Source organism: Candoia aspera, chromosome 2, assembly GCF_035149785.1.
Source record: "Candoia aspera isolate rCanAsp1 chromosome 2, rCanAsp1.hap2, whole genome shotgun sequence".
NCBI classification, from domain to species: Eukaryota; Metazoa; Chordata; class Lepidosauria; order Squamata; family Boidae; genus Candoia; species Candoia aspera.
The window spans coordinates 99,930,471-99,945,575 of NC_086154.1; the positions used below are offsets into that span (position 1 = coordinate 99,930,471).

Sequence of the window (15,105 nt, forward strand, 5' to 3'; positions counted from 1 at the left end):
TAAAGGACACTAAGTGTGCAAACCTCACTTTCTAATCACTTTTGGAAATTGCTTATTGCCTATCTTAAAGCTATTATAGAACTTTGGAACGACAAGTTTGAAATCTTCATCGGGTGAGTTTATCTTCAACTCTGAACAAAAGAAAAATTAATTACAACCATAAGAACTTAAATAATTCGAAATAAACAGCAAAAAGCTAAATAAGATTGTGTTCTAAGAAAGTTATCAATGGATTAAGGATCCAGATAAATTTGGAATATTGACTTTTACTGTAAGATTTTGGAATTAATTATAAAAATATTTATTTATCAAATTTCCTCACCTGCCATCTCCCCCTAAAGATTTTAAGCAGAAGAAAAAAAAATACAAACCTGACGCCACTTAATACTGGGACTTACAGAATGATATAAAATGTTATAACATCAGAAATATTAAAGGAGATCTTTGAAGAATGGAGCCAGGAGTTAGTAACTGCAATATCAACACTGTCAGTAATGATGTCTGTTTCTATGGATAGACTGTGTTTAAAAGATGTTAATGAAGGAATGACAGATATGGAACATATTTTATCTGATAAGCTAGAGAAAGCACAGAATGTGGAACTACAAATGACAGACCAAGAGAATGATTTGGAAAAGGACACTTTACTGGATATGCAAAAGAAACTGGCTGAAGTTTTAAAAATTAAAAGGGAAATTCAAATGATAAACCAAGAGAATGACTGGAAAATGTTTTCTTATTGGCTCTACAAAAGAGGCTTATTAAAGCTTTGAAGAAGTCTGTGAGATGGGATAAAGAAGAAGGGTTTTTTTTGCTATTTATACATAGCTTGCAATGGTTCCCTCCTTCTTTCCTGCCAGACAAATTATCCTGGGTTTTTTTTATATATATATATTCATTGTCAGACGTATACTCCTCATTGCATCATACATTCTATGTAATATTAGCTGCAACTTATCTGGGTTCTCAGCCAATAACATAAACCTAAATTACTGGCAGTAAACAACAAGATAACATTTTCTACATACAACAGTACACATACATTCATATACTGAGCCAGTACCCTTCTAACGTCGTTGCAAGCATTCCTTATACATTTATAACAACCAAGGAGACATCATACCACCTTGTCTTAACTCTCTGCTCAATGGTCAATGCTCTACTATTTGCTAAACATTCCTGTGATGCCCTGGATCCTTTAGCTATTAAATCAGAACTGCTTACACAATTCACTTAGGAATATGAAGGAATTTTTATTAGAGCCAGTGACCCATTGCACATTAAAGAGTAAAGAGAGCCGCTCAGGTCCTGGTTTAAATCGTCAGGATTTCCCCCTCCCCATCAGCGGTTCGCGAGTTCCCCCACCCTCTCTTTCCTTCGCCGTTTTCAGATCTGTCCCACTGTCAGCCATTCAAGCCGGCGATTTCTCCCTTTGATCTGTCCTTGGTGCTGAATTTCGCTCCGCAGTCTTTTGATCACTGCAGCCTCGCGCTTAAGCTGAAATCCTTCCGTGAGCGTGCGTTCGCACCTACCCGGCAAGTTTGGCGGTTTTCACCAATTGCTCCCTACTTCCTGCGTTGATAGATCAGCAGGAGGTTCCCCCCTTACTGCCCATGACAGGATGTTCCTTCTCGGTGCCATGGCAGGATGTTCAATCAAATGATAAACCAAGAGAATGACCTGGAAAATGTTTTCTTATTGAATCTACAAAAGAGGCTTGTTAAAGCTTTGAAGAAATCTGTGAGATGGGATAAAGAAGAAGAATTTTTTTTTTTGCTATTTATACTTAGCTTGCAATGGTTCCCTCCTTCTTTCCTGCCAGACAAATTAGCCTGGTTTTATTTATTTATATATATATATATATATATATATATATATATATATATATATTCATTCATTCATTCATTCATTCATTCATTCATTCATTCATTCATTCATTCATTCATTGTCAGACCTATACTCCTCATTGCACCATACAATCTATGTAATATTAGCTGCAACTTATTTGGGTTCTCAGCCAATAACAAACTTAAATTACTGGCACTAAACAACAAGATAACATTGTCTACGTACAACAGTACACATACATTCATATACCAAACCAATACCCTTCTAACATTGTTGCAAGCATTATACATTTATCCATATTAAACAACCAAGGAGACATCATACCACCTTGTCTTAACTCTCTGCTCAATGGTCAATGCTCTACTACTTGCTAAACATGCCATTTATTCTCCTGTGTGCTTTACTTCAATCATGTATGTCTTATCACATTCAGTAACCAATCTTCAGTAACATATCTGCACAAAACAATCCATAATTCTACATATAACCTTATCACATGCTTTCTTTAAATCAACAAATGTACAAAAGTCTTGCTTTCTCACATTCATATATTTCTCAATGACTTCCTGAAGAACTCTGCACATACCCTGTCAGCATAAAGCCAGACTGTACTTCTTAAATATTACTAATCGTCACCTCTCATACTCTTTTAATCAGAATTCTATCAAACCCATTCCCAGGCATAGCCAACCCCACCCCCACATTATTTTTGCTGCAGCTGGTCCAGAATGCAGTGGGTAGGGTTGTGATGGGTACATCTCAAGGCACCCACGTAACACCTTTACTCTAAGAACCACACTGGTTGCCAGTTGGTTTCTGGGCACAATCCAACATGCTTTAAATCTATTCATGGTTTTTGGTAGGTACCTATGGGACACCTTTCTTGTAACATTTGTTCACCTGATAAGCTCTTGTAGGTGGGCTTGCTACATGTCCCCTCAGTTAGAAACTGTCATCTTCAGGGGCCATGTAAGCATGCTTTTTCAGTCGCTGGCCCCCTCTCTGGAATAGCACTCTGCCCACCAGATGTGCAATTGCCCACTTTCCTTGTGGCTTTTAGGAAGTGAAAACCTGGTTGTTCCATCAATCCAGGGAGGCTGAATTGCTGTAATTGTCTTTTGGTTGAGTGGTGGTTTCTTTTTTAACTGTTAATGTTTTTAGTTACAACTCCTTCATTCAAAGAAATATTTCTAGCAATTGTTTTTTAATTTATGATGTGATTTTAATCCCTATTACATATTGGGGAGGTGTATGCTGCTCAGAGTCAGCTAATTGGACTGGCCTATAAGTCCAATAAAAAAATAAATGCATAACAAAATATCTATTTTCACTCTGTTCCAAGTAGCTTCCACATCTTCTTTCCTTATATCATCTTTATAATCATGGAGATTAATCTGTCTTCCAATAGTTTTAAATACCAGAGTTGTACTTTTGCTTTCCGCAGTCACTCTAGTTTTACTCTAGTTTCTTTCGCTTCTTTTCTTTTCTTCCGGTTCTGTGGAAGAGTGAACTCCCCGCTTAGAGTGAGCAGGCATTTTCCCTTCCTGGGATCCAGAGTTTTGGTGCTGGGAAGGAGGGTTAAAACAGCCCCACCCTCTCCTTAATTGGGGAATTTGTTTCATAAAAAGGGAACTGAAACCAAGCATGTGGTGTGTCGGGACAAGAGAAGCTCCAACCCAAAGGCTAGAACCTCAGCAGTGGGAGAGAAAACTTCAATTCTTGGAGCTGCAAGACCACTGAGAGGCAGAGCTGAGAGACCAGGGAGGAAAAGAGCCTGGCCAGAGTCTGCAGACCCAAGCAAGTCGGCAAACCAGACCAAGCCTGCTGTGTGCAGCAGCCTTCAGGAGCATTGCTCCACAAAACAGCTCCAGACACAGAGGACTATGAGTGCTGGGGTGGGGTGCGGGGAGTCCATTTGCAAGTCTATAAAGGAGTGAAAAGGGTTTTCACATGCAGATGTCTGAGACTGGTGACAAGATCTGAAGACCTGGGGAAAAAGGAAAGATTTAAAGAAGAAATAGTTAAGATAAGAAAAGTAGTGCCAACATAGAAGTAGGACATAGAGATAGAAATGTGTAGATTAAATAAGAATAGAAATAGAATAGTAGTAATCTTACAGTAATGAGAAGATAGTAGAATAGGATAGGAGTTTAATTTTGTACAATAAAACAGTTTTGTGTGGGAAAAACAAATACAGTCTTTGTGTCTGTGTTCTGTAGGATATTAAGAAAAGTCCTCCTTTTCCCAAGGGCCACTCTTGACAGACCCAAATAATGGTCTGTACTACATTCAGAACCTGTCATCTCTCTTGAATCCTTCACTGTTTCTCCCACATTTTCATTGGAAACTCATCAGTCAGACTTTTCAATTACTTCTTTTTCTAGGTATACAAATTAATAGACTTTGCTTAAACTATTTCTCTGAAATAAGCAGATCATCTTCTAAGCAGGGATTCACAGTCACCTGGCTCACTCATTTTTAGTTTCTGGAATGGCCCAGTCACTTTTTCTATATCCTCCAGTTTCACTCCCACCCATTCATTCAGGTTACCTAACAGAAGCGACTTTCCCTTGGGTCATATTCATCTGGAATGTGATGAGAACTGCTGTACACTTTTCTCCAAAACTCACCCTTCTTCCCTTGGCACCATTAATTGGAGCCTAACATGCAATTGTCATTAATTTATGGATTCCACTTTTTGTAGGTGTTCCCAACAATCTAGATTAAATCAATCTATGTTTTCTGACATAAATTTTAGCTCTTTCATTCTAATTAAGCCTCACATTCACTTCCATGCATTTATGCATCAACTCTCCAAGATCAAACTATCTTCGCTTAGAACTCTTACATCCTTCGGCTTTCTCTTGGTTTTACAAGCACCATCTTGCTTGCTTACCTTTTTGTCTCCCTACTTTCCTTTTGATTTGTTAATTCATACTCTTTATGTCATGATTGTTACCTAATATGCCTATAGATGTCGACCTCTGTTGCCTACTACGGCTTTGGTCAATCAAAGGTTTCACTTAATGCTTTTTTAGTAATATAAATAAGGTGTACACTAGGTCACCAGCCATTGTCGTACCCATGCTACAGGCAGCATTCCAGGTTAACGGTAGGGATGGTACTGGCCAGTTCTGGCACATTTTGGCCAGTGTGCCATATATGCAGCCACAGCCCAGTTTTCCCCTCAAGTATACTGTATGTTCATGCTATTCAATGCAAGATGGGCCTCTAATCTTAAGACTACTTTGCAAGCCAACTTACTGTTGTCTGCTTCCCACGAACTAATGGCACACTTAGAATGCTACATGTGAAGTACATATTCTTTTTCAGAAATCTATAGATTGATAATTGGTAGGTTTGTTACAATAGCCTAAAATATCTTTAACTTGAAAATTCACAAAACCATGAATGTAATTTCTGGATGGCTCATAAAGAACAGTAAAAAGTTCCATAAAAACAAGAGCAGAAGATAACTGTCATAAAACACAAAAGCCAAATAGCAGTGATAAAAGGCCCGAGAGGATAAATGGATTTTGAGAGCTCTCCCAGTCTGCACTAAGGAGTAGACCTGGTTTAATTCCAGTGACGTATTCCATAAAATAAGCCCTGCCACCAAGAATGACAGATTAGTTGTTGATGCCAAATGTATCCATGGTGAGATTCATAAAAATTGCCACAGTGTTAAGCTTTAGTTATAGACTAAAATCCTGGGAGCTGGAAGATATGAGGAAGGAAAAAAAAGGATGATTTGTTGACAGGTAAGGCTGCAAGGAATTGAAAAAGGAAGAGATGCCAAATTATTGTGGGGCAGAACATGATGTTGGCTGAAAAGAAGAATGGAGGGTTGAAAGGAGCAGGCAAGAAAACTAAAAACCACAGATCAGGCCCAGACCAAAACAGAGCCCAGTCCACACAGAAGCTGTGATATATTGACCAGGAAGGCAATGGCCATGTAATTTAGCTTTGGATCTCTACTGTGCCTGTAAGATGTGCCAGTAAGGGAAAATTTCTGATAAAATTTCCTGGTAAGGTGAATTCTGGTACCAGAATCAGGTAATCTCTCCCTCCCTCCGTTTATTTCTTTGAGTCAGAACTTTCAGCTCAGCACTAATTCGAACTAATGAGTCTGGTATGTCATGCAGTTGAAGTAGAATGGTTGCGTTGGGCCAGCCTGCCATGGAGTTTGTCAGGAGTCTACCAACCTTTTTTGCCTATGATGGCAGCTCAGTTCTCTATAATGCATAACCATTGCTAATGATAAAAGACAAAGAAGAAGCTGCCCAGTTCTGTTTAACTCTGCTTTCCTCAGTGCCCATGACAGTACAATAACAGATTTATATCTTTGTCCTTCAAAAAAATGAAAATTTGGAATCCTTCCATTCTGCCTAAAGAGCTTGTGAGCCAAGTGTGGGTACAGCAGTAGCTGCAGGTCACTCATTCCTAGATTACCTGAATTCTAGCTAGCTAGAAAATATATTTTCTTCTCAATTTTCTGAAATCCAGCATGACATTTTATATCAAAAACTAGTTTGCTCTAACTGTAATTTCCAAGACTAGATGAAATCAACATAGTATTATTAAGCCAGGAGTCTTTGGAGATCTTCCTGAAAATATGCACAGTGATTCATTATCTCTGTCTCTCTTTCCTACTCCACCTAGGCATTTAATGTGGTCTTCCAGAAAGCTGTGTCAAGAGCTCCACCAGATGAAATCCTGAAAGAGCGAGTAAGCAACCTGATTGATAGCATCACATTCTCAGTGTTCCAATATACAACTCGTGGACTCTTTGAATGTGACAAACTGACCTACACGGCCCAAGTCACTTTCCAGGTAACTTGTGGTTTTATTAACTCTTACACCAGTTAGTTTCTAAGTGGCATGCGTTGGTGGATAGCGTTCTCTATGCTGCAACATTTTGCTTAGGAGTTACCAGGTAAGAAATTCTGTAACTCTTTCAGTAGTGGATTATCATCTTTGCGTTTCTGTATGATGGTTACATTGGTGTGTTAGACCCTTCATTGTATTGTGGTTCAGTAAGTTTGAACAGAAGCAATTCAGTACAAAATGTCTGCAATTCCTGACACCTCTGTACCATCCCCTTACTAGCATTTTGATATCTCTTCACTTCTAGAATCTTGCTAGATACATTGCCTGGCTTATGCCCTTGTAGCCTTCAGGAAATGTTGGCAAGTTTCTGTAGTATAATCTGGGTTTGTTGTTGCAGATACTTCTGAAGAATAAAGAAATCAATGCAACGGAACTTAACTTCCTGCTGCGATATCCTGCACAAACAGGAGTCACCAGTCCAGTAGATTTTCTGACGAATCAATCATGGGGTGGCATCAAGGTAACTTTTAAAACCCCAAATAAGTCTTTATTACTAGTGATTGTGTTGAATATATATATATATATTCACTTTTCATGTCAGACCATTTCTGCTACTGGGCCGTTTTTTGATCCCAGTTGCTGGGACTGATGTTTTCTAACTTGAGGTCAAATTCCTAAAGCAAAATATGACCATGATGTGATTGAGCATAGGCTTTTTACTACCATGAACATTTACCATCCATAGTGGGAGGAAAAGCGTGATCTGTAAGGGCAACTAATCATAGGAGCTCAAGCAGTCCTTCAGCAATAAACAAAGAACTGATTACGTGAAGGAAGAATGAAGCAAAGAAAGGCTAGAGCATAAATTGGTAGCCAGGAGGAGGATCCGTAGTCTTGACCTATGGTACATTTGCTTTCTTGAATTAAAACTTCATAGACTATATGACTATGAAGGCCAGTCTTACATTTTTTGGAGCCGTTTAAGTAATGGTGTCAGGAAATAAACTAATGGCCAGTGTGATTTTTTAACAAGGAAGTCTTATAACCAACCCCTGACTGTCTGGCAACATAACCTTATAGATGAAATTTCTGAACATTTTTCAGGACCAGCCCATGTAAAATGCCTTGCAGTTGTCCAAATGGTATATTAAGATGTGTTGCCATAGCATGGCTGGAAATTGTCAAATAATGTGGGAATCAGGGAGATTAAACAAACAACAACCTAGAATTGTCACTATTTCTTCTTTTAGACATGAAGAAATATCTCCCTATTGTAAGAAGGCATAATTAATGCAGGTCCCAGAGCCAGTTTGGTCTAGTGGTTAAGGCACCAGGCTAGAAACTAGGAGGCTGTGTGTTCTAGTCTCGCCTTAGGCACGAAAACCGGCTGGGTGACCTTGGGCCAGTCAAGAGTTCTCAGCCCAACTCACCTCACAGGGTTGTTATTGTGGGGAAAATAGGAGGAGGAAGAAGTCATGTCAATTATCTCTCCATCTCAGAGGTCAACTGGAGTTTCAGAACTGCTAGCAAATTAATAGGGAAATCTGATCAGGAAACCATTTGGATGTTCGTTTCCTTGCATAGATCAGCTTGATAATTTGTAACCACTCCCACAGAGACATCCCAGTAGGGTAAATCCAAAATATTGTGATCTGTCCATGACATTGGAATTAAAGAAAATTTCTTCATGCACAGATCATAATCCTTCCACCCAAGAAAGAAAACCAAATCCAGCATGTGTACTGCTGAATGAATGTAGCTAGACATGAATTATGTAACTGTTCATTGTGGCAGTCTTGAAGAGATCTCTGTTTGCCATGGAGGCCTTGAAGTCTTGATCCATTCAGTGCAGGGTGACCTCTTCAATAATGAAGTCCTTGAGAACAACTAGGTAGCTTAGAAAGTGAGGTTGTTAGGCAGTTCACAAACAGAACATGGCCGAACACATCTTCAGATGCACATACACACTTAAAAATGCCATCTGCAGGACCTAGGCAGCATGCCTACTCTGTGGTGGCACCTGCTCTCTAGAACAGGACACCCCCTGACTCTGCTGGCTTTTTGTAAAGTGTTAAAGACCTGGATATTCCTCCAGACATGGGGCTGGGATATCTGGTGAGCACATTTTATGTGTTTTTGTGTTTGTTGGACCTGGGGTTATGGATTTGAGTGCAATTCATATTTACATTGTTTTCTGATATTCATTTGATGTTTATTGTGTTTGTGTGTGGGTGTGTTTTAAATCCTATGTTAGTTGCCTGGAGTCACAAGTGCTGGGTGGGCAGTCATATAAATTGATATAAGAATAAAACAAACAAACAGGAAGACAAAACAGAATGAGGATGATGAGACAGATACATTTCAGTCAACTCTGATTAGGTTTCCACAATAGAAGTTGTGCTTCTTAGCATCAATCCTTGAATGGCTGTTTCCCATTTCCATGATTTAGTCATCAACTGCAGAATCTTGGGACGGTCATCAAGGCAACTTGGGAGTTGTACAGGAGCAACCAATACCTTTTCTAATAATGACCAGTGCCTGTACCACCTCCTTCGCTCTCTCTGACCCTAGAATGTCTGCTCCCTACTTTCTTCCATTTCTGTGTCACTTTATAAAACCTCTCTTTCTTGCTAGCAGGCAACATCACTGCCTCTTGTTATCTGATAAAGATTTATAACACAAACAAACAATATTTTAAAACTCTGAATAACCAGAGACCACAACTTCCTTCTACTCTCCTCTTGTTGACCTGTATTCTGCAATAGGAACAGGGCATTTTACAGATACATGGTTAGATCAACAAATAGCCTTTCACATTTTAATAGTAAAATAGAAATGGGTCAATTCCTGCCCCCATGAAGATCTGCAAGAATATCAGCAAACTGTTTTGCAGTGTCCTCCACAAAAGAATAAAGTAGAAGAATGATCCATGAAAGCTAAATTGGTCTCTTGCCACCAATCACAGTTCTACAATACAAAATTCCTCACATGTTCTTTTAAGAAGAGAAGGAGATGCTGTCCTGCTTCATCAACTTCAGGAAAGTGTTTGACTCTAAATAACAACTCAGAGTTGGGTCTTAAATTGTTACAGAATGGAATTGGCAAAAAAAGATGTGGTCTCATCATATCTCTTATCCAATCCATCAAATGCTGGAATGGATTGGAAACAAAGGCAATCTAAGTGTGAGAGAAGCAGGTTAAGAGGGGGAGCAGCTCAGTTGGGTTCAGTTGAAACTATACATCAGGGCTGTTCTGACCCTTGGAATTGTCATAAAATCCAGGGCTATCCCTGAATGACTTGCAGATTGTGTTTGTTATTTGCATATGACTTAGTCCTGCTGTTACCTAGTCAAGAAAGACTAGGAATAAGTTTGCAGTTCTTTGAAAACTTATGAAATATACAGGCAAAACTGAAATAAGATTTGCTTAACTCAAAACAATTCTACTTAAGCATTTTGTTGTAAAAGAATTAAGATCAAGCATGCTTTTAGATGGGTATATGCTGTCCCTTTTGGAAGCTTCGTAGAAGTCATTAAAGGTCTGCCAGGAAACTTTCTGTAGGAGTAGCAAGTGTGTAGCCTATCCCACCATCTTTGTAAAATATCAATGACATAAGGATAGACTGAATGCCATTGGATTGTTTATCAAGCGAGATTCTGAGCATCCTTTAAGTTGTAGTCTAGAAGTAGGTAGGATAGTTCCTCAGGTTCCCTGTCCTACATGACTTCAGAGAGAGAGAAACACACACATACTGAGAGAGAGAGAGAGAGAGAGAGAGAGAGAGAGAGAGAGAGAGAGAGCTGCTGAATTGCAAATCAAAGCATCAGTCTCCCTCATCATCTTTAATAGGCCTGTGAAAAGCCCCCAAGAGGTACATTGCTTTGATTGAGCTTCTGATGAAGTGCCACTTGGAGGTACTTTTGCAGAGGGAAACATGCTCTGCTTCTAGGTGCTTAAGTCACCATGCTAGAGTGAAGTGGCAATTTTGCTGGCCTATCACAGGCTGCAGTGCATATTTTCCTTTGGAGGCAAATAACCAGGCAAAGAAAACCTTCACAGAACTGACTTGATGGAAGGCATCAGAGTAGAGAACCTTGCTTTTCTGTGTTGGTGCTTGAGTCCAGTGATTTGGAGCAGCTCTGAGAAGCAGCGTTGTACTACTTGATGCAGCCTTATTATTTGTTTGGTGCATGAAGTCCCTACCGCTGGGATGGTAGGGATTGAGAAGCATCCTGGGGGTCTAGTTTGCCTCATGGTAACTTAATGCTTTGTGACTGGCAATGGCCACCAGGATAGCCATTGGCTAAACTGGCAAAGCTCCTATGTGGCACTTCTTTATGGAATGTTCCTACCACATGCTCTCCAAAGTCCAAATGTCCCCTGGCCAAAAAGGTTGCTTATCCCCATTGTAGACTATCTCTGCCTTTGGAAAAAAGAAGATTTAACTTCCTAAATAATTATGGGAGATTCAAATAACTGTAGTCTTATGGTGCTGCTTCTTGCTTCCCTCTTCAGCAAGGAAAATGAAGAAGTAATTGGAGGCAAGCCATAGAGTTCTTCAGTCTTCATGGAGGAATTTCAGCAAAGGTCTAACTAATTCAAGTGAGATTTTCTAATATTCTGGATGCCCAAAATGGGAAACTAAGATGCTCCTTCAGTGAGAAATGTACATAGTCTCAGATAATTGGGTTTCTGGTCAAAAAGTAATGGGGAAAAAAAACCAATTGATTTTAGGTCAAAAAATGACAAAATTGGCAAGGGGCTCTGATGTTAACTATTGGATTAAGAATAGGCAGCTATGAACAAAAGGTTCAGAGTTCAGTTACAGGACCTGGATAGCATAAGTTATATAACTACTTCCCATCCTTTTTTTCTCTGCCTGGACTAATGGCTTTACAGTTGTAAAACCTTCTTCATAATTACATACAATATACCATACTGCTATATTCATTAATAAAGTATTTTGAGTTGAATTCTCTCTCTCTCTCTCTCTGCCTTTAAGGTTGTTCAGTTTGAAGATTATTTTTAAATGCTGACAATAAAGCAGTGTTGCTCATCCTAGCTATTGTGAAAAACAAACAGAGCTATTCCACTTAACTTCTGAATATTAATATTCTGAATATTTAGACTGCTCCATCTTTGTTTTTAGTCCTTATGTGGGCAATTTAGAAACATGTAAATTTAATATATATTATGCACTAGAATTAGGGCTTGAGCCCCTAAAGCTCCCCTTTCTTTTTTACACATTCACCATCATTATAAAAATCAATAAATTAAAATAAATTAAAATAAAACAAAAGCTGTAGTTGTGAAAGTGCTGCAGAGGGTGAGATTCATAATGTTGCCTGAGACTTGTTAGCAGTTGCTGATCATATTTTGTGACAAGTAGCTCAAGTTTTTTTGTTTCTTGCTTTAAGACACTCTTTTCTGGAGCATATTTAAGGTCTTTTTCCCACTAGCAGCTTATAGTGTCTTCTAGAGGCACTATATCCATCATGGTGCCAAAATAACAGTAATGAGTACAGTGATGGTTGGTTGATGGTGTGAAGATGATGTAAGTCATCTGCTTTGCCTTTAATGAGATTTAGATTTAAAACTGCAGTTCATTCTTCTGCCCTCATCACCTTCTCTTTTTGTTTTTTCCTCTGCTTGTCATAATTTGGAGTCTGAAGGAAATTTACAATCTAGAATTGATAATGGTCATATGATCATTTGTTTTCCATATCAAAGATGAAGAAATTTGCTTTAATCCTCCATCCATAAACAAACAAACAAACAAACAAACAGCAGTGCTTCTGGTAGGTTTTGTAACTATGGAAGTGAAAAATCAAAAAGCTAAATCACTTTATGATGAGCAGTTCTCTGCAGCCTACAACCATCAGTAATAGAACTGTGGTGGGGAAGGTGATGCACCTCGTTCAGTTTCTAATTTTGGAAAATATTATTGAGCATTTGTCTGGCTTCACGTTGAGGAAAATAGTAGCCTGAAGGCCAAATCTAATCAGCCAAGTCCCAAAGTATTGTCCTTCTTCCAACATAGAACAAACAACTTTTAGGTGAATAATCATCATCTGGAAACAGTATGAAGTTGTAAAGCAGAGAGATGTCAGAATTTGTAGATCTTAAATTTCATACTTGAACGTCTCAACTTTGATCTGGTCTAATTAAAGGGAGGTAGGAGGAGCTCTTCATCATAGCAAACTGAATGTTATTTATTTATTTATTTGTTTGTTTGCTCATTTATATTTGAGGGGGCCTTATAGGACATAGCCTTAACCCTTATTCTCTTTCCTCATATGCACATTTCTTCAGACATTCCCCTTATGAATAAAAAAAAGAGAAAGTGCATAGGCCTTTCTCTTTTTTATTTTAAAACTTTATTGATTTTCAAAGTATAATTAAAATACAAAATATAGAGTACAGAACAGATAGAATACAGAACTAAAGAGAAAAGAAAAACTACAGTATAAAAATGCAGAAATAGATAGAAAAAATAGAAGGAAAGTGACTTCTGACCTTCTCCAACACAGATATAAATGCATATTATACAAATGTAATCTCTTACCATTAGTTAAACTTTTAGTAACGCTATTTCTATAAAGTCAAACCATTTAATCATGAAAACCCAGATTCCATAGGCCTTTCTCCATGTCTGAGTTCCTTCAAGCAGAAATCTGATTCTCAAATTCTGGCTTCTTATTCACAGAGATGTTGCTTCACAAGGAGTCAGATCTTTGGTCCATTTAGTTCAGGATTCCTGGTGATTTTGTGGACACGTCAATGCATTTTTCTTGATAATATTGCAGAAATGGTTTGTCATTGCTTTCTTCTAGGATACTTTTCAATTTCCCAATGTATTCTAAACCCTGGCATTCTATGGTGGTCTCTTCCCCAAGTCCTAACTAGGCTTGTCCCTACTTAGCTTCCAAGCCAAGCCAAGGTTAGTTAGGAAGTGGTTTATTATGAATTGAGAGTATGCCTGGATACTTGGGATTATTTTCTTCTACCCTATCAGTCTAATCTTCTCTTTGATTTTATAGATATGAAAAAGTAACTGCAAAGGTATTGTGTAATAAATGTATGTTGTTTATTCGTTTAGTCGCTTCCGACTCTTAGTGACTTCATGGACCAGCCCACGCCAGAGCTTCCTGTCGGTCGTCAACACCCCCAGCTCCCCCAGGGACGAGTCCGTCACCTCTAGAATATCATCCATCCATCTTGCCCTTGGTCGGCCCCTCTTCCTTTTGCCCTCCACTCTCCCTAGCATCAGCATCTTCTCCAGGGTGTCCTGTCTTCTCATTATGTGGCCAAAGTATTTCAGTTTTGCCTTTAATACCATTCCTTCAAGTGAGCAGTCTGGCTTTATTTCCTGGAGGATGGACTGGTTTGATCTTCTTGCAGTCCAAGGCACTCTCAGAATTTTCCTCCAACACCACAGTTCAAAAGCATCGATCTTCCTTCGCTCAGCCTTCCTTATGATCCAGCTCTCGCAGCCATATGTTACTACAGGGAACACCATTGCTTTAACTATGCGGGCCTTTGTTGTCAGTGTGATGTCTCTGCTCTTAACTATTTTATCGAGATTTGTCATTGCTCTTCTCCCAAGGATTAAGCGTCTTCTGATTTCCTGACTGCAGTCAGCATCTGCAGTAATCTTTGCACCTAGGAATACAAAGTCTTTCACTGCTTCTACATTTTCTCCCTCTATTTGCCAGTTATCAATCAAGCTGGTTGCCATAATCTTGGTTTTGTTGAGGTTTAGCTGCAAGCCAGCTTTTGCACTTTCTTCTTTCACCTTCATCATAAGGCTCCTCAGTTCCTCTTCACTTTCAGCCATCAAAGTGGTATCATCTGCATATCTGAGATTGTTAATGTTTCTTCCAGAGATTTTAACTCCAGCCTTGGATTCCTCAAGCCCAGCTTGTCGCATGATGTGTTCTGCATACAAGTTGAATAGGTAGGGTGAGAGTATACAGCCCTGCCATACTCCTTTCCCAATCTTAAACCAGTCCGTTGTTCCGTGGTCTGTTCTTACTGTTGCTACTTGGTCGTTATACAGATTCTTCAGGAGGCATACAAGATGACTTGGTATCCCCATACCACTAAGAACGTGCCACAATTTGTTATGGTCCACACAGTCAAAGGCTTTAGAATAGTCAATAAAACAGAAATAGATGTTTTTCTGAAACTCCCTGGCTTTTTCCATTATCCAGCGGATATTGGCAATTTGGTCTCTAGTTCCTCTGCCTTTTCTAAACCCAGCTTGTACATCTGGCAATTCTCGCTCCATGAACTGCTGAAGTCTACCTTGCAGGATCTTGAGCATTACCTTACTGGCATGTGAAATGAGTGCCACTGTTCGATAGTTTGAACATTCTTTAGTGTTTCCCTTTTTTGGTATGGGGATATAAGTTGATTTTTTCCAAT

General features: G+C 39.0%; 1 protein-coding gene across 1 annotated transcript in view; it reads left to right on the forward strand.

The window, feature by feature from the left end:
* Nucleotides 1-15,105, forward strand: part of DNAH9 (dynein axonemal heavy chain 9) — a 224,218-nt gene that overhangs the window by 162,402 nt on the left and 46,711 nt on the right. The window contains exons 58-59 of the mRNA XM_063292577.1: nt 6,511-6,681; nt 7,076-7,198. Of these exons, the coding sequence (XP_063148647.1) occupies nt 6,511-6,681; nt 7,076-7,198 (294 nt within the window). The remainder of the gene's footprint in view (nt 1-6,510; nt 6,682-7,075; nt 7,199-15,105) is intronic.